Here is a 20,822-nt window from a genome sequence, read left to right on the forward strand (position 1 = left end):
TTTTTAAATTGTGTTAATAGGCCAAGTAAAACCAGAGTTATGCTAATCCTGAGACCCAGCAATACATTTTTGTCCTCTGTGGAGCACATAGGTTTTTTGTTCATAACTCTGAAATCATACATGCCACTGTGTTAAATCCTGTTGGTCCTTAGAGAGGACATCCTGGGCTCTCCAATGATATGACATGTGTGGGGGTGGGGCTTTTCTAGAATTTTCTTCCTGATTCTTCAAAATGGCTGCCATCCCTGTGAGCACATTTTATCAAAAGAAGAAAGGTAAGTATATTATTTTCTAATTATGAGCTTTGTGAGTTTAATATTCAGATTGCTTCTAGTAAATGAATATCTAAGGAATAGTTAGGTGAATTTCAGAGCAGTTTAATTATTTGTTGGCATAAAACATAACCTGTTTATGTGTGTCCTCCATAGAGGACATCAGGATTTGCTTTTTATTTTTTAACCTGTTTTAATAGAAGTCAGCTCACTGACTGAGGCAGAGAAAATCCTAAACAGGATTACTGATGGAGACTCAGACATAGATTTGTCAGATGAGGAGGACCAAGAGGGAAAGATTGACGGTGATTTTGAGGTCGGGAGTTCAGAGGATGAGGCATCAAGTGAGGAAGAGGAGAGTGAAGTTGAGGATGCAAGGGCCCGTCGCCCACTTTGGACCAAAACTAACACGTAGGCTTCTGAGACAAGAGTAGATAAGCTTAGACAGATAAGAGTATGGAGCTGTCCATTTGCCACAGATGATGGACAATCCTAATACTTCCAGGTGCAGAGCAGAAGGGTGCACTGGAAAAACCTACATAAAGTGCATCAAATGCAACATGTACCTCTGCATCTCAAAGAAGAAGAACCTGCTTTATGGACTACCACAAACCAAAACAGAACTAACACACCTGATTAAACTACACTAATCAGCTTGCTTTTGATAAGTTGAATGAGGTGCCTGGAAATCTGAACCACTGGCTTAAAATGATGTAGCCATTTGAAATTTACAGCACTAAAGATTGTCAGAGTTCAGAGGTAAATGTCTGCCTCAAAATGTGTTCATATTTGCCACAAGAGAGTCCCGATGTCCTCTCCAAAGGACATACTCTAAAAAATAAATAAAAACATGTTTTGAAATTTTTTCAATTGTAGTGATGTTTTTTCACTCCAAAAAGTCATGTAGTGTAAAAAAAAAAAGAAATTCAAAAACTTTTTTTTCTCTGGGTCTCAGGAGGCTAAAATAAGTAAACCATATGTCAGAGAAATGTCAAAAACCAGTTTTTTCTGGGAATGTGACAGGAAAAGAGCTTCCAAACGTAAAGAAACGAAACACAACATTAGATTCCTTTGTTTTTAGATATCTCAAATCTTCAATAAATAACGATGGGCTATATTTTGTTGCTAAGAAACGAAGTAAAGTTGCGCAAGTAACCGTGAAAGAGAAGCGGTAACAGAGTAGCTGCAAAAGCAGCATTATTGCAAAGTTTAGATATTGGAGCGACTGGTGGCATCAACTTCGTAATTTGTTTTTAGCTTAGTGGTTTCTGTTCTGTATATAAAGAATTACCTGTAGAATGAATGCACAGCATGCAGTGGCGCTCTGTTTTGAGCCGGAAGACGAAGAGGGGAAGCCCGCAGCCGGAATCTGGGCGCAGTGAGGATTGCCATGATGACGATGGCGGATTGATCATACTTATTAGCATCTGACAAAGAGTATCAGAGACTGAGAGTATGATGAGATCCTGGCAGTCTGAGAGGCAGCTACTCAGAGATCCAAGCAGGGGAAAAGTGACCCTGCGCAGCTGCAAGGAGTTGATCACTATGGGGTAAGGCAGAGCCAGTTTCATGTCAAATCCACATGAATTAAATGACAGAAAACTAATTTTCTCACTGAATCTTTGATTCATTTTGTCCAGCTGTAGACTGTTAGACTCTGTCCAATCAGGGTCAGGTATTGTTAGTACATATATTGTGTAGTTGGTGCTTCTAATCAGTTTTCAGTTTATTAAATCCAAGTCTATGGAACACGTAATGTCACTAAAATCACTCTGTCCCTCTAAAACCTTTCAAAAAATTGTAAAAGTGCATTGAATCGTATCGCCTACCAAATATCGTGATATATATTGTATCATGATCAGAATATCATATATATCATATTGCATTGTGAGATGATTGTAACGCTACACCCCTACTCAGAGCTGAACCATCTGCACAACCTGCTTTAACTAAAACTGCTGAGATGGACAGTAGTGCCCCAGCACAAGTCATCACTCTAGATTCTGCTTCTGCGGACTTGATTGAGACTGAGGTCCGAGCACCCGCCCCTACGAGAGCACCATGACAAATTCAAACTAGATATGGATGCTTGTGCAAACCAGTTCAGAGATTAACTTTGTAGACTCTCAAGGAATTTGTTAGATGCTCTCTTTTTGGGGGAGGGGATTACTAATAAAAAAAGGGGGAGATGTCATATCCTCCTGACTACCAGTAGTTCAAATTTGTCCTCTGTAGAGGACATTTGTAAACTTGAATATCTCCCACCCACTGCATACTACTGAATTAATTCCTTTTGCTATCTACAGAGGACATTTAGGGCTTTTCAATGATACCAAATGTGAAGGGGTGGGGCTTTTGAACCTTACTTTTCCTCACTCAGAAAATGGCGTCCGTCAGTACAAGCACATTTTATGGGAAGAAAAAAAGTAAGTCCATAATACTTCTTATTGTGCAAATTTTGGTTAAAAATTTTGTTGGCATATTCTAAATAAGTCTCTTAGCAGCATATTAAAACATTTTATGAAGTATTTTGACTGTATTTTATCGTAGTATTTAAAAGTTGAAAAATTGTCCTCTGTAGTGGACATTTGTAGTTATTTCCTCTGTTTTTTTTTGGTTTTTTTGTTGATTTTTTTAAATGACAAGAAAGGGAGTCGTTCTCAGATGCAGAGAGAATTTTACTGCGGATTATTGATGGAGACTCAGATATTGAGTTATCTGATGAAGAAGGTGAAGATGCAATGTTTCAGGCAGAAGCAGAGGAAGTTGATTCAGAGAGCTCTGAGGATGAAATTCAGGCAGGGCAAGCAGATGCAGAGTCAGATGAAGCAAGACAGTCCACATCTCAGTCCAGTAGGCGTCCTCTGTGGAGCCAGAATACGAAGTACACCTTGAGTTTGTATTCTAAAAAAACTTATTTATTCTCTAAAAATTGAGACTCATTCTAATTTTGTTTTATTTTCCTTTATTGTTTTTTTTTTAAGATTCCAATTCCAACACAGCGATTCTCCCATCATTCAGAGCAATGATGCCATGACACGCCAAAACTGGACCCCAATGGATTATTTTAAGCAGTACATTGATGACTCTGTGTTTGAAGTGATGGCCCTGTGCACAAATCAGCGTGAAGTCCTTGTGTCTGGAGCAACATTAAATACCACTCCTGATGAACTGAAGACATTCTTTGGGAATTCTATTTACATGGGCTGTCTAGGATACCCAAACATTCAAATGTATTGGGCCTCAAATACCAGAATTCAAATTGTGGCAGAATCTATGACCAGAAATCGGTTTTACAAGCTTAGAAACTCCATCAAGATCGTCAATGACCTTGATGTCTCAGATGATGAAAAAAGAAGTGATCTCTTGTGGAGAATCAGGCCCCTCTTGACCAAAGTAAGGCAAGGATGTTTGAGTCTGCCTAGAACAGGGAAATTGTGCATTGATGAACAAATGGTTCCATTTACTGGTCGATGCCCAGTGCGCCAGTATGTACCGGTCAAACCACATCCAACTGGATTGAAAGTGTTTGTCTTGGCTGCACTGACTGGTCTGGTCTTGGACTTTGTAGTCTACCAAGGTAAGACTACCTTCCAAGTTACAGGAGGAAATGGCATTGGAGAACAAGCTGTTCTTCATTTGGCAGAGTCTGTTCCTCAAGGAACCCACCTGTTCTTTGACAGGTTCTTTACAACAATCAACCTCCTTGATACCCTGATGACAAAAGGGTTAACAGGAACTGGAACGCTCATGAGTAACAGGATTCCAAAGGACTGTAAGATCATAGAGGACAAGACCTTCAAAAAGAAAGGAAGAGGTGAATCGGAGATGGTTGTCAGACGAAGCCCTTCTGAAGTTGCTGTCATAAAATGGTTGGACAACAAGCCAGTTGTCATGGCATCCTCTGCCTATGGCATTGAACCTCAGGACACACGCAGAAGATGGTCCAAGAAAGACAAAAGATTTGTCCAGGTGTCAAGGCCACTAGCAATTGCTGAGTACAACACCAACATGGGTGGCGTGGACTTGGTTGACCGAATGTTGAGTTTCTACAGGATGGCTTCTCGCACTCGGAAATGGACAGTGCGTGCAGTTTTCCACTTTTTTGACCTGGCAATTACCAACTCATGGCTTCAGTATAAGAGTGACTGCCAGTTTCTGGGGAAGAAACCACTGAAGTTGCTTAACTTCAAACTGCTCCTTGGTGAGGAGTTGATTACTCGGGCCCAAGCAGGAATTGGAAGTGACAGTGAAGATGACTACACTCCTCCACGTCAAAAGTGGAAACCACAGCCAAATGCAGCTCTGAGACACTACGGTGCCATCCATCTTACAGAGATGGTGGACGAAACACATGCGTCAAGATGTCGCAGATCTGGCTGCACAAGCAAAACATATGTGATGTGCACAAAGTGTTCCTTTGTGTTTCCAAGAAGGGGAATTGCTTTTTGAAGTATCATAGCAATTAAGCACAGGAATTGCTATGATACTCACACTAATATTTGTTAGTGTGATGATGGACAGTTTTGTCAATGTGAAATGCATTCTTATGTTGATGTTTGGATATTTTCTTTGGGACAAACTGGTTGCCATCAAGGTTCAATTTTAAATGTATGGAGTTCCGATGTCCACTGTAGTGGACACATGATATTTCAAAAATAAAAACTTTTTTCCAAATTTTTTTTTTTTTGCAGTCTTCTATTTACCTTACAAAGATTGTGGAATTTAAAAAAAATTGTGATTGGACAATATTTTTTTCCCTGGTAGTCAGGAGGATATATAGAGCTTTGGAGCTGACGTCACTGCGTGTGACGTTTACGTCCCTGGGTGCCATCTTGTATGGCCACATACCAAAACAAACTTTATTCCGGTGTTTTCTTTGTGTTACAGACCGCAGTGAAGTTGTTTTCATGTTGGATATTGGATATCGGCGCTCCGCGGAGTAAGGAGCATTTAGCTCAAGGTTGATCTGATTTATGAACGCTAATTCCGGCCAGCTGTTCTCTACTGCTCCGTCCTCAAGCGCTCGGAGGTTTACATTGGGACCATCCATTTCCGAACCAAACACTCCTGTAAATAAATGCCTTGTGACCAACTGATACAAAAAAGTGATAATTCATGCTATTACATGAGGCACACTATCCTCTATTAAAATTTTAAGTGACTGACTGGTGACCTGTCCAGGGTGAACCCCGAATCTCGCACGGAACGTTAGCTGGAGAGGCAGCAGCACCTCCTGACCCCACTGGGGACAAAGGTGTAAGAAAATGGATGGATAAATAATTTTAATATTAAATAATATGTTTTCTTAAATAGCTTTGAAATCGTGTGCCCCATTAACTCAAAATCAGTGTGAAATTATTCTACTAGGCCAGGGGTGGGCAATCCTGGTCCTCGAGGGCCGGTGTCCTGCAACTCTTAGATGTCTCCCTGATCAAACACACTTGAATCCAATAGCTGAATCACCTCCTAGGTGCAGTCAAGTTCTCCAGACCCTCATTATTTAATGACCTCATTATTTGACTCAGGTGTGTTGAAGTAGAGCAGTGCTTCTCAATTCCAGTCCTCAGGCCCCCCATGCTCTGCATGTTTTAGATGTGCCTCTATTCCAGAACAGCTGATTCAAACGATTCCATGACCATCAAGTGCTGCAAAAACCTGTTGATCACCCCTAGATTCAATCCAGGTGTGTAGCATAAGGGAAACACCTAAAACATGCAGGGCAGGGAAGCCTGAGGACCGGAATTGAGAAACGCTGAAGTAGAGACACATCTAAAAGTTGCAGAAGACCGGCCCTCCAGGCCTGGAGTTGCCCACCCCTGTACTAGACTGTATGGATCATCTTTATTACATTTTGACCCCTTTTTTATTTAAATAATTTTATAATTAAGAAATTTTCATAAAATGTATTACCTCAGATGATCATCACATTTGTTATCTGTAATGTTCAATTACATACAATTCTAGGACAGGATCTATTTCATTACATGTTCACTTCTGACCTAAAATATGTTAAATACAACAAATATTTACTTAAAGTGTGATGATCTATTTCATAACATTTACTTGTCACCTTTATTGTTTACTCTGACCTGTTTAATTACACATCAAATGTTTAAAGATGGGCTCTTTCATCTGGTGTGATTGTTACATTAAATGTTTACTGCAAAATTTAATATAATTGTTTACTTTAATCACAAAATGTTTATTTAAAACACAATCTTTCATTACATATATGTTTATTACTTGAAACATTTTAGATATCACATTTTTACTTGAAATGTGATTCATTTCATCACCTGTTTACATGCAACTTGAAGTGCTTGAATCAAACGTTTCATGAATGTTTACCACATGAAATTATGAAATGAGAGAAAACAGACACTTCCAACTGTACACATATTTCAACAGAAATTGTTCATGTTCCTCTTCAGAGTGTGCAGCCTTGCTGAGCTCCTCTCCTGGGGTTTCCTCCTCAGTCTCTCCAACTTGCTCCTCTTCTATATCCTCTGCTGCTGTGTTTTCATTATTTACCTCTTCTGGGGTAAATAATGAAAACAGTCTCTGTAACTTGTTGATCCACCATAGTCTTGCTGTATCGCCTCTTTAATTTACGTGCATGTCGGTCAGATGTTGTGGCATGTACCTCGCAGTGACACAGATTCAGCGCTGGAACCCAGTCTGGATTGAGCTAATCCACTTCATACATCGGTTTGCCTTGAAGAGGACATATCAGAACACATATCGGTATTAATGCTGTACATTTGATAACACTAGTAAAATAGTTTACTTCACAATAATGGAATAACCTTGATGTCCACTGACAAAACTCGGACTATGCTACTGTAACGGGTACCAGGGTTCCGGACCCGTCAGCAGCAGATGAAGCTGAAAAATGTAAATGTAAATGAGCACATGGGAGACGCAGTCTGTGTTACTCCAATTTCTCTCAGCTTATTTATTGAACAAACCAGCTCATTTAACTGTCAATACAGCCCAATTTATAGTTCAGTAATTTACTGTACATATTAGACATATTCCATCATTGACATAAACATCAACATTAACTTTCCTTAAACCAGAAATAATTCCATAACATCATATTTTGTCACAATTCCCTCAGGTAACATGTACCTTCAATTCACTGCACTTTATATGCATATTTAATCACACACAGTGACATATTTCATGTTATTGTAAGTTATTGTCAACTGGCATAACTATCTTAGAATCCAATTACTTTAATTAAGTGAATGCATTACATCACCATTTAACCTTTCATCAGTGTTTAGAACGCAAATAAACCCTGGAGCCCAATAACAGCATATTACTCTCATACCATGGAATATATACAGTATATCCCAACTTCCTTTATAAGCTGTTACTGTTAGTGGTTGCACCTATATATCCCGCTATTATCCGCCGCTACAGTGTGCTAACCAACTAGCATCACGGCATGTTAGCTACTTCCTCTAGCCGCTGCTGGCTCCGAAACACAACAAAACTCGTTCAATATCTTTCACACATTGACGCATTTCCTTAAACATTTCTCGAACAGTACCAAATAATCAAAAAGTACTTTATTAAAACAAACTTGAAGGTTATTCTCACCTGAAAAATGTAAATATAATGAGCACACGGGAGACGCAGTCTGTGTTACTCCAATTTCTCTGAGCTTATGAGAAACCGCAGAGCAACAGGCAGCTCAGAGTTTCCATGCGCCACCTACTGGTGAAACACCATTACTACACCCATCGTCATTAACCCCATAAACATTTAAAGAAATGCATGCTCCTTTTTTCTATTGTGAGCACACACCCGTGGGCATCACACAACATAAAAAATATAAGCCCAACCTAAACAAGGTTGACCCACTTAAATTACCTCAACGTAACTGAACATGAGTAAACCCGAACAAAATCATAGCAAAACATTATGACACAACACCAACAGAGCGAATTGAGACACTCACCAGAATGGAAATGTCTGGAGCAAACTTGTAGATATCTTGGGATGTTGGAGAACGTAATATCAGGATGTCTCAGAGCTGATATCCAGGACATTCGTCTCCTTTTCGTTAGCTCCGATAGTTTAGCCTCCTCGCGTTGTTTACAGGCAGGAATACAGTGAAGCGAAAGTCCGTTTTCCATCTTTTTACCATTTCGGTCGTGTGATCGGACATTACATCCAATAATGCAGCAAGTTCGAAACATTGCTAAATAATTTGAAGTAACTTAGATTCAAAAATTCAAAATATCTGTGAGACAGTCGTTTTCTCGGTTATGTTTATGGCCATACAAGATGGCGCTCATCTCCCTACGCCTAGAGCAGTGACGTCACGTTCCAAAGCTCTATAGAACTCTGTTACTTTATGTTACTGTTACTGTGGTTACAGCAGAAGACTCTTGTATACTGTGTGTCGGGTTCTGGGGGAAAAACAGTTAGAGCTGCCGTGGTGTGTGTGTTTTTGCAACAGTCAATAAAGCTTAAAAGACAAAAACTAAAGAGTAGAATTCAACTTTATTGTCATTGCACTGTCACAAGTACAAGCAACGAGATGTAGTTTGCATCTATCCAGAAGTGCTCTACGAGATATAAATATTTATTTACAGATGTACAAGACTATGTATGTATGGACTATAAGGGGTTATAGCAAGAGATATAGATATTGTGTATAAATATAAATATGGGAGCTCTTCCATTCCACAAATACATCTTTAAAAATGCAGTTTTGCTGAAAGCAAGTAGGCGGAGCCATCAACTGGGACCTTCTCCTTATCTACTGTTTTCATTATCAGCAGGACAAAAACAGGTTGAGGAAAGCTAGCATCAGCTGCAGGGAAAGAGGACAAGATGCTCAACACAAATCTGCTATGATTATAAAGGGGAGCTTAGGGCTAACTGGCTAAAGCTCAAGTGTCAAGTCAGATGAGCTTCAACAGCTTTTCTGAGCCCACCTGCCCAAATAAGATATCGACAGCTGGCTGCATCGATAAGTTCTACTAACTCTGTTATTTCTATTAAGTCTTAATGTAAGATAAACTTCCCCAAATCAGTGCACAAAACTGAGTAACTTCATCCTCAACTACAAACAATACATGTCACTAACCTTATTTGGAAGTCGACACTTTTCGCTTTGGCCGTGTCCAACCGTTTGTTTTGATGGTACAGCTAACCGTCGTTAGCTGCTATGCTAACGCTACCTGACCAAATATCACGGTTAGTTAACTCAGATCGTCTCCCTAAAGCAGACGCAACTAAGAAGAGAGTTAGCGTCTCACACACGGGTTCTCCTCATTTGGAAATGACAGTAAGAATTGAATTTACCTTTGGGCGGGAGGCCTGGGAAAACAGCCGGGGCCTCTGGATGCTGGTGGCTCAGCTGTAAAAAAGCAGTCGGAGACAGCGGTGCGCCCTGCTGCAGCTGCGCCGCTACACCCGCTCACATTCCCCGCTCCTCTGAGGCAGTTGCCAGCCGCCCCAGCTCACAGTTTGAATGCCGCTCTGACAAATTCACATTCCCATTCGGTCCTCAAAGTTACCGAGGTACTGTTTTCATTCCTTTGTGGTCCCCGTTGTCTTCTCTGTGCTATATTTTTACCCCCACAATGCAACGCGCAGCACACACTGTCATACTGGAAGAAACAGGAAGTGTCACATTTGGCGACACAAGCGTCACCTCGGAAACCGAAACACTCCCACTTCATTCCTACAGTCAAAACGGTCTCAGCGTGAGATCAGATGGGATAGTTGAAAATGGGTTGAAGATTAACACTGTTTTCCTTTCAACAGAATTACATTTAGTTTATTTTTTTTATTTTTCGTAGATATAACTGTAATTAAAACTGCAAGCAGTGTTTGAGTCCCTCGCAGCTCAGCGACGCTCCGGTGTTCTGTCAGATCAGTATACGCTGTCAGATCGTCATACGCTTAGCACGAACTGACGGTTATATCTATCAGACAAGTATACACTGTCATTACCATATGATTTTATTTAATCAGCTACATAGAATCATGTTGATGATGACTCAACATGAGTCATGTTGATGAGCAACATCATTCTATGTTGATGTTGAATCATCAACATAGAATCATGTTAATGATTCTATGTTGCTGTACACTTTAATCACACAGTGATGCTACGTTTCCCCTTATTTGTGCACAGGGGCACTGCCAGGAATCTTGGGCCCCATGACAAAAAATTAAATTGGACCCCCCCACGCAGCTACTGCTGATTTTGGTTTTAGTTGATATGATTTTTTTTTTTTTTTTTGTCTGAAATGTCGCTGAATATAGGAAAAAAGTTGGTGAGTTGGCAACAGCGGGGTGAATATCGTTAACTGTAAACGTTCAGACCTGACCTGGTGGGTCAGTCTGTCAAACCTCTCACTGTAGAGCAGAAAAGGACAGAGATGATTTATAAACCTTTGGTGACAAAGATAAGATCAGGGGTTAAGATGGGCTTCACGTGTAAGTATCGGCCGATCACGATCAGTTGATCAGAAATCAACTGGTCGATAAATCAGTTGGCCAGTAAATGTATCCTATATTATATACTGTATGTATATAATGTAAACAGCACTGCCAGAGATACAATAAGTTTATAGCAGGTGTCTAATGAGCAGACTGCTGATTGCAGCCAGTCCACATTGTTAGCAGAACTAGAGGGCCCCTGTGATGGCCAAATCCATGGCCACACTCCTTTGTCGGTAACGTTTTTTATGCACAATTTATTTGTTCATACAAACACAACAACACTTTAGTTTCAATAAGAACATTTATTAGTTGATTTGGATACATTTGTTCTCTTTGTTAGCGCACACATTTAGTTAGCATATGTATTTATATCAACTCAAAGTTAATTTTGTTTGCTTAAGATTAACTCTGTTTTTCCTGCCAGTTCTTACCTGCCTTGGAGTTGCCAGACAAAAGATGGGGGCCAGGGCTCAGCAGGCTTAAATGCTGATTGGACTGCACCACTAGTTCCTGCTGGTAGGGGGGATTTGTAGTTTCTTTGTTTATATAAGTTTTGTATTTAAGTAAATGGTAGTATTTAAAGTTTAATATTTTTTGATTTTCATTTTTGGTTCTTTAGTTTAGCCAAGCTTAGCTGTACTGTTATTTGTTTTGTGTTATTTGTAATTGTATTGTATTCTGTTTAGTTACCCCTATTGTGTCTTAATTGGTCTGATCAGCCAGTATATAAACCCCAGTGTGTCATTTCTTTGTTAGGTCAGTTATGTTTGACCTAACAGGTCAAACATAGGTCAGTTACCCTGCAGTAGTGATGGTAAGATGAAGCCTCATGAGGCATTGAACCACTTGAGCCAACTGGTTCGAGAAAGGGTTCATTTCTTGAGGCTTCATGTGCACACGAAACCACCTACTGGCCAGGTGTATAATCACAGCCAGCTGTATCTTAACACGTGTGATGCATTGAATTTTTGTCTATTATGGCTCTTGAGAATGACTTCACAAAAGATGTAGGACGAAATCATTTGTCTACATAAATTATGTATACACATATGTGTATAATAAAATATTGTTTGAATGTATCCTCTGTGTGTAATTATTCCCAAAATAGTAGTGTCATGTGATATGGCATGTTGTGTAATAAAGTTTTTCTGTGACTCTAGAAAAATGGCATGGGCTTCATCAGGCAGAGGACAGTTAAAGTGCTTGTGGAACTAGGGAGGGGGTAGTGAATAGGCTAATGCTTGTGTAACTTGGATGATTTCATGCATTTTTATTAAGAAACAACAATTTCTCCACAGTTTTTGGTTTCAAACGATTTCTCTTTTTTGACACTACATGGATGAGGTGTTATTATTGTACCCCAACTCCTTGGAGCACAATAAACACCTCACCTTTACAGAAAATAAGAAACAGTGAAAAATACAGTTCCTCATAAGCAAACCTAATGCATCTGCAAATGTTCAGTTCACCTTACCTTGTTAGGGCTTATCAAATCAAAATGTTCCCACATAGGAGAAATCCTCCTCTTTCTCGCCGGCTCCATCCTACTCCTATCCTGTCCTCTCTCTCTCTCTCTCTCTCTCTCTCTCTCTCTCTCTCTCTCTCTCTCTCTCTCCTAAACTCACCAAACTAAATAACCATTATCCAAACTCTGCTATCCAAACTATCAAAACTCTTTCCACTCTCTCAACTGACCGCAACTCGCTTTAGAAGCCTGTGGGGTTTCTAAAGCTGTCAAACCCCGCGCCAACATCTGAGCCACTTCCCGAAGCAGTCACGTGGTACAGCCGGGCAGCGAGGCTTCGGACGTCATCGTTTTCGGCTCCTCCCCTAAATGAAGCAAGCCTCGATACGCGCTTTACGGAAACGCCCCCTCCATTACTCGACACGCCTCGAAGCCTCGGCACATCACGTAACATCACTACCCTGCAGCCAGTTTGATTAAATTTTTTGCCTGAGTTCAGTTTTGTTTCTTTGACCTCTTTTATGAGCTCAGTTTATCTTTTGTCAGTTATAATCTTTGGGTTAAAATAAACCAACCCTATTTTTCTAATATGTCCTGTGACTCCTCCTGTTTTCAACTCGGTCCATCACAGCCCCAAAACCAAATTTCGCTTAGGGCCCCATGGAGGCTTGGGCAGGCAATGGGCCGGAGCAACCATTTTCTCTAAGGTGGACTTGGTGCAAGGTTACCATCAGGTTTCAGCAGGGGCGCTGCCAGGAATCTTGGGCACCATGACAAAAAATTAAATTGGCCCCCAAAACTACTGTTACAATTTTTTGAGTCTATCTGACCTATCAAAAGTGCCACAATTTTAAAGGCTTGCAACTGTCTTGCTTTCTTTGGTCCAATACTGATAACTAGCACAATATTTACTGCTCATGAACTTTATACACAACAGTCCACATACAGTATGCAAGTAGGTTGCTTAAATTTGTTCTATTAGTTTTAGATTACTGAAATGTCTCTCCCCACCAGCAACAGTCATAGGCAACATGCAAAATATACATGAAACAATCCAGACTTCTCATAAAATGCTTTGTAGTTGCATTTTATTCAAGCTGCAGTATATAACTTTAATAAAAAATATGTTTTCTCAATATTTGTTAAAGCTGTCACCATGTTGTGACAGTTTGTTATGAGACAGATAATCTGTGAAAACAATCAATCTCCTCCACCTGCTCCCTGAATTACTATTGCTAGTAATGCAACGTTCTGGCCAAAACAACCAATCAGAACCAGTAGGAGGGTCTTAGCGCTGTCAATCAACTCATTCACTCACTGCTAAATGTGTTAATGGTGGAAAAACAACTTATCATTACAGGAAAAATGTCTATCTGCTGTCATTGGTAGCTATGCTAACTAGACAAAGCATTTACAACAGGCTATGCTAGCTGCAACATTTCACAGAGCGAGGGGGAGGAAGGATGAGCAGCCACATGAGATTGTAACTGACAGCGCTAAATCTCTCCTGCCACTGACCTGTTGTTTCTAGCACTTTGAGAAGGCAGAGTAAATAGATTTTTCGTAGATTATCTCTGTCACAACATAATGACAGTTTTAACAAATATGTGAAAAAATATATATTTTTATAAAAGTTACATACTGCAGCTTTAATTTCACTTAGGAGAGGACGGGTCAGGAGGAACGTGGGTTAGTTAGAGCTGCTGCTGACTGACTCACATGTTATGTGGTAAAAGGTACAAGGGACAGGTTATATGAATATCTTGGTATTTTTTTCCTTAATTCATTAAATGTTAGTGAAATGGAGACAAACAGTTTGTAGCTGAGCTAACTATGGTTAATAATCTCACACAGTCTACCCACGTCTCTGAGAAAAACTGCGTTATAAATTGACGCCTTTTTCTCTCTCTTTTTTTTTTTGAAAACCTGACTTTATTATTTTTCTTAGCAGCACAGTAACTGCCACAGTCATTCTTGTCTGCTGACTGCTGCTGAACACCGTCACCGTCAAGCTAAGCAGGAACGAACCATTTCATGCAGATCCAGGGGGGTTCAGGACAAATGTGTGCTTTTTGGTCTGGGAGTGGGAACATAAAATTTTTACTGCTAAAAATAATCTTCGAAAATACAATATGATTCATTTTGTAATTGACAGGGCCCCCTTTTTTTTTTATTTCTATGAACAAAAAATAAGTAAATTGTGGAGGGCCCCCTGTTGGTCAGGGGACTGTAACAGCAGTAATTGTGTAGTGTCTCTTTAAGACACTCTAGTTTTGCTAATGATGTCACAAGTATGCGCCAAGGCTTCTCTGTAGTGAGCGTGGGAGAAACGTGCTAGAGGGACATGTTAGCTCCCTAACTTTTTAGTAATGTTACAGGTTGTTTGAACTCTGCTCATTTTCATGTCTGATATTATAGCAGCCGTTCAACCGGGCTTTGTAAGGTTGGTGAAGAGTGTGTTTATTAAAAGACAACACTGTGGAATTCCCAGTATCAGTGTGGTTTTGCGTTTTTGATCGCCCAGACGAGTCTGCCACCTCCTCTCCTCCCTTAAACACAACCAAGCGTTACAAATGGCGCCCGAACATTTTATCTTGGACCTCAGAATGCAGTATCTTCTACCAGCTGATGATTGAAACGCTGAGGAGGTACTTTGCAAAGTAGTGGATGTCCGCCATACCTCGTGGGAACGGACCAGGCTAGCCCAGACGCAGAGTTTATGTCTGTGTACAGCTAAATGTGTTTCAACTTTTCACACTGCTAAAATTAATAACTAACATTTTTGGAATTATTTCTGTGTGACCAAAACTGAAGTTATTCCAGCATAACTTGCATTCTACAGACTTGGGTTCAGATAAGTGTGCATTATGGCTACTCATCCTGACTTGACTGATCTATGTGATGATTTGGACTTTAGATTGCTCCCAAACCACAATACTGACACAATACCCCTGACCTGGAACATAAAGTACAAAGTTTAAAAGAAGAGGTGGACATGCTTCAACAATGTCTACATGAATCTTTGGATCTACAGAAAAATATTTTGGAGCGTTGGACTCAACAAGCTAAAACCGTCCCTAACGTCCCAAGTGCTCAGGTTACTCAACCTTTCCCTCAGGAGTCATCTACTCCATATGTGCCTAGTCTACGTACCAGGAAAAAAGAGCAATACAACTCAGCACCTGACCCCACTCAGTCCATGAGGGCTCCGTCTCAGACACATTCGGATTCGCTGCAGTTAATTAATACTACCAGAGTCCTCGCTGCCGCTTTGCACCAAGCAAAATTAGAACCCACTGTGTTCACTAATGATGGTGGTCTTCACCCAGAGGAATGGCTGCAGTCTGTTAATGCTTACAAGACCTCACTGGACTTAACAGACACACAGATTCTCAGAGAACTACCACATTTCCTAGCTAAGGGACCAAGGAAGTGGTTTAGTGTTCTCAGCTCTCATGTATCTACTTGGACTGAATTTTGTGAACTTTTCAGAACCGTATTCTTACCTGTTGACAACCAGGAGCATATTATGAGAGGTATCTTGGACAGTTTCCAGCACCCCGAAGAACCTCTCCCAACGTTTGCAGCCCATATGCTCAGTAAGTTCAAAAGACTGAGGAACCCTCTGTCTAAGCAAGAGCAGATTGACCTTATCTGTAAACATGCAGTAGAGAAGTACAGAGTGGCACTGTATGGAACACCTATCAGGTCAGTAATTGATTTGGTGCTGCGTGCCCATGAGCTACATTCTGTTCTCGGCACCAGCCCATTACAGCCATCAAGAGTCCAGATGAAAAATAGAACTAATGATGGACCCTACTGTTTTAAATGTTCCATGCCTGGTGTTGCATCCCGCATATGTCCGAACTGTTCCACTGAGTATTATGGAGCTCAACATTCTACGAGACCTGCCAGAGAGCGTCCCCAAACTCCACCTGCAGATTATCATCCTGTGACACAGACTGCAGAACCAAAAAGCGCTAACGTGGTGAGAGAACCAAACCCAACAGGTAGGAAGCAGGGAAACTTCAGAGGGGGGCAGAGTTTTTCACAGGGCCAACCCTCCCCCCAGTCAGTAACTCCGCCCTCATTGCCTGTGTCAGTCCCAAATTCACCACCTATCATGTTGAAGATGGAGCTTCACAATCATCTTGGAACACTCCTTTCAGAGTTGAAGTGAACTTAAAAGGAACAGCTCTGGAGGCCACACTCGACACAGGTGTGTCGCTTTCAGCAGTAAATGCAGACTTGTTACCTGAAAAGACCCAAAATGTCTCATTAAAGAATCAGTGGCATTCCCCACCTATAAGACTGACCAACGGCACTGACTGCAATCCATTGGGAGTAACTTGGTTGACCATTGGATTTATGGGCAAGTCAGTCTATCAACGATTTGTTATAGTGTAGGGCCTGTCATCCCCCTTAGTTCTTGGGATGGACTTTATGACTCACACTTCTCTAACAATTCATGTCCCAACCAGAACAGTAATTATGGATGACAATCCCCCATTTCTGGATGAACCCTGTGAAAACGACTTTGTGGAGGCTGATCTTGAGTGTGGAACGATGACTCTGCAGAACACTCCACAGGTCTCACTTAAGGAAAAAGTTGAAGACGCTGACTTAAATTCTGCGGAAAAAGGAGGACTGTTAAAGTTGCTAGATAACTACAGTGATCTGTTTGATGGTCACCTAGGTCGAACTTCTCTGGCAGAACATATCATCGTCACTGGGGATGCAAAGCCAGTTAACCTACCACCTTACTGCACCTCCCCAGCTAAAAAGCAAATCATTGAAGAACAAGTACAACAGATGCTAAAGGATAACATAATTGAACCTGCATCTGGACCATGGGCAGCTCCTGTAGTCATTGTGAACAAACCCCCCCGTGAACCACGGTTTTGTGTTGACTTCCGGGGTCTAAATCAGCTGACTGTGACAGACTCTGGAGGGTAAAGTTAGGCATATATCTCAATTTGGCCAAAAAATGTCTCAGGCAATTATGCTATTAAGCTTCACTGATTAAATGGTGGTAATCAGATGGTGATTTTCACTAGTGACATGTCAACAAGAAAGTTCGGTTTTGGGCTCATTTACTCACATTCATATTCTTCCATGTTAGTTTTAAACTGTGGCTTTCTTCTTGAATCTGTGAAGGACAGGGTTTATGCTGCCCTTTTTCACAGATTCTCCCTTTAGAGCTGTGGATTTCTGCAGCTTCTTCAGAGGTACCTTTGGGCTCTTGGCTGCTTCTCTGCTAAATATTTTAGTTTATGTAGGCAGTCATCTGGCAGGTTTGAAGTGTGTCACAGTCCTGATGGATGGATTGAACAAATGTAAGATGCTCAAAGCGTAGATGTTAGAAACTAACTTTGCTTTAAACTTCTCCACAATTTTGACCTTCTGTGTTCCAGACTTGATTTACAACTTACAAAAAAATACACAGAGGTGGACAGTTCTCCTGGTAATTAGGTCAATTTGAGTTATTAGAGGACTATGGATGGATAGCATTATGCTAAATCTGGTATATTTACAACATCATTGTAGTTATTAATATGCACGGCCCCATTTAAATAAAATGAATCAATCGATCAATTAATTAATCAAAAGGAGTTGAACCAGTATGTACGCAACACTTTCAAGATTTTTACCTTCAAAACAAACATGTCTGGTTTTCTTTCACTTTACTACTACGCTACAGTTTGTGTTGCTCTATCATTTAAAAAACATTGAAGTTTATGGCTTAATGTGACAAAATCTGACTACTTTCATCAGGTCCCGTATGGTTTTACCTGCGGGTTTTCCTTTACTTGTGTGCAGAGAGGAGACATTTGTTAACATAAATGTGTTTATTTAACCATTTTATGAACAAACAAAAAATTAACATTCAAAGACAGCAGCATATACCATGATAATTACATATTCAAAGTAAAAACTTTACAAAAATAAATAGCTTAGAAAGCTGTAACAATACTTTAGCATTGTCCTTCATTGAAGGAATATCAGCCTTGCATCCCATTTCTCTTATCTTATACTGTAAGTTAACAAAAGGAATGAATACATTAAATATACATACAGGAGTCAGAAATGACCACAAAGTCTGAAAGAAAATTAAATTAGCAGTACTTTTTTAAATCAACAAAGATATCATGTTTATCACTTAGCCCTATAAGACATAAAGGAACTGAAAAAAAGATTTGTTGCAATAAATATTTCATCACTGCTCAAACTACCAGATAGATAATGTCTTGTATTTGTAATAAAGATTACACATTTCACACAATATTTAAATTGGAACAAATTCATGTTTTTATAATTTCATCTTCTGTGGCTTTGGACTAAGTCTGTCTTGTTTGGTGAAGGATCAGAATTAATAAAAAAAACAATAAATTGGAAGAACACCAAAAACATAATCCACAATATAATAACTTGTAGAAAAAAATTGTTTTTTTCAGCAAAAGTCTTTTAGTGCAAGCCCTAGTTATGAACAGTGAATTTTAGTTTTTCATTGACTTTATTTCTTTTATAATTATACTGCATGTTCTGCCAGAAACAGTCATGAACAATCTTTTTGTACCTTTATAGTTTTAGTTATTCTTCACAAATCATGTAAAAGTTCATACCTACAGGGTGATGTTGAGGGTGGGAAGACAAGAATTTTAAAATAATGCAGTTCTATGATTCTCTTGAATAATTTCTATCAATATTTCATATTCCTTTATTTAATCAGGTAAACCCCGTTGAGATCTAGATCTCATTTTCAAGAGGGACCTGAGCAAAAATTTGCAATACATAGCAACCTGGTTACAAGATAAAAACAGTTAATACATATGCAAGTATAAAACAATAAAAACAATTTAAAAACAATGACACTGTTTCATAGAATCTTGTTGCCTATCTTTAAGAACTGCTCGAAATAAGTCCAGTGAAATCATTTCTGACATCTTAAGTTCAGACTGGAGCTGATTCCACGCTGTGGGGCAAAACACTGAATGCCTGCTTCCCTGTTTCAGTTCGAAAGAAGAATAATGTTATTGGAGCGAAGAGAACGAGAACTGACAGTTCTATGTAGGAGAGTGGATAAATATGCTGGGGTTAGACCGAGTAAAGATTTATACATCAGGATCATTAAATGATTGTTTCTCCGTTCACTTAAAGGAGCCAATCAGCTTTTGATCTGATTTTAATCAAGATTAACACTTTTCCCCAAGGCTTAAATAGCCTCATGTCTTAATTGTCCAATCGAAATTCTCCAGGATATACAGACTGTGTGTTGGCTCTTGCTAATGTTTTGGACTCACAGTGGCACCTAAATCTAGAAAACAAATGGCAAATTATGCCAAATTTATTCCTTAAGTTAATTCTTTGCTTTTAAATTTCATTCCAAAGAAAGCACACACTACATCAAAAACTAGCATTTACACATAGCATCACATGTGCATCCTGAGGTAGATTGTCACTGTTCCGAATCTTAATAGTGGATGTCAAATGTTAACAAAAGACAAATTATAGTGGGACCAGGAATATCAACATAAGTTCATCCAACCCCCTTCAATAGTGCTCATATCTTAGAAATAATTCTTAGGAATAAAACCAAGCGGTTTTACATTTTAGTTGTTTATCATTTCTTTTTAGTCGAAAGTTGAAGACTTTTCTCTAAAATGTAGAGTCCCGGTCTTCTTGTATTTCTTGGTAATCATCAATATCTATAGCTGTTTGTTCCAAAATGTCTGCTACTTTTGCTCCCATCCATGATTTGTATGTGCACTCTGACCAAAAAAAATAAAATAAAATAAAAATAAAGACTGTTCATTGTAATCATGTTTTTCATGAGCAGTCATGGTTGTTACATTGCCCAGAGGCTGGCTCTGGGATTTTATTTGGATCACACATCTCTGGTTCAACAGTCTTCCCCTTGTAGTCTATGCAGAACACGCTGCGGCGGCGCTCGCCCTGACCGCAAGTTCGTGAGCAGGCAGACCAAGGACCCATCTGCCAGATGGGACACGGTGCATCTCCGCAAGGCCGGATGTCTGTGGGCTTCAGCTCCCTGTCGCATTGGCTGGAGAAGAAGCCGTCACCGTCTCTGCATTCGATGCTCCTCCTTGACCACCCAGAGCCACAGCTCTTGGAGCACTCAGACCACTCTCCCAGCACCCAGTCAGAGACATCGCTGATGATATGCAGAGACAAGTACAAGCCCTTTTTCTCTTTAGATTTGTTAAATGCTATGTCCTTAGGGATGAAAAAGGTATATTTAATCTTGGGGGGATTGGCATCCCCTCCTGTGGCCAGGACCTGGATGGTTATGGCTTCCTTCAGCTGCCTGAAGCTCTGGATCCTCTCTAATGTGGTGGAGGATCCGCTGTACTTCAGCACAGCTCCCAGTATGGGAATATCCTGCTCCACTGTGGATACGGAAAAGTTACCATTGAGGATGTAAGCTCCGTTTTCTCGCTTCACAGCCAGGTAGTTCCCATCATGCTTGATTCCTCTATGGCTCCTCTGCTTGATGTCAATGTTGGTGGCACCAATGGGAATGGTGACAATGTCGCTGTAGCCATAGCTAGTAGAGCAAAAAGGAAACACATTTAGATAACACTCCCACT

The 20,822-nt window shown here is 40.1% G+C and overlaps 2 protein-coding genes across 3 annotated transcripts in view; both read right to left on the reverse strand.

The window, feature by feature from the left end:
• zbtb44 (zinc finger and BTB domain containing 44) overlaps positions 1-9,905 on the reverse strand; it is a 58,520-nt gene extending 48,615 nt beyond the window's left edge. Inside the window, exon 1 of the mRNA XM_023352059.1 lies at positions 9,600-9,905. The gene's annotated coding sequence lies outside the window, so the exon portion shown is untranslated. The remainder of the gene's footprint in view (positions 1-9,599) is intronic.
• A 9,188-nt stretch (positions 9,906-19,093) lies between these two features.
• Positions 19,094-20,822, reverse strand: part of adamts8 (ADAM metallopeptidase with thrombospondin type 1 motif 8) — a 28,619-nt gene continuing 26,890 nt past the window's right edge. For both annotated transcript variants that reach the window (XM_023351974.1, XM_023351973.1), the window contains exon 9: positions 19,094-20,779. In XM_023351974.1, coding sequence (XP_023207742.1) covers positions 20,041-20,779 — 739 coding nt within the window. In that variant the 3' untranslated portion in view covers positions 19,094-20,040. The remainder of the gene's footprint in view (positions 20,780-20,822) is intronic.

The sequence above is a fragment of the Xiphophorus maculatus genome, chromosome 18, assembly GCF_002775205.1.
Source record: "Xiphophorus maculatus strain JP 163 A chromosome 18, X_maculatus-5.0-male, whole genome shotgun sequence".
NCBI lineage: Eukaryota > Metazoa > Chordata > Actinopteri > Cyprinodontiformes > Poeciliidae > Xiphophorus > Xiphophorus maculatus.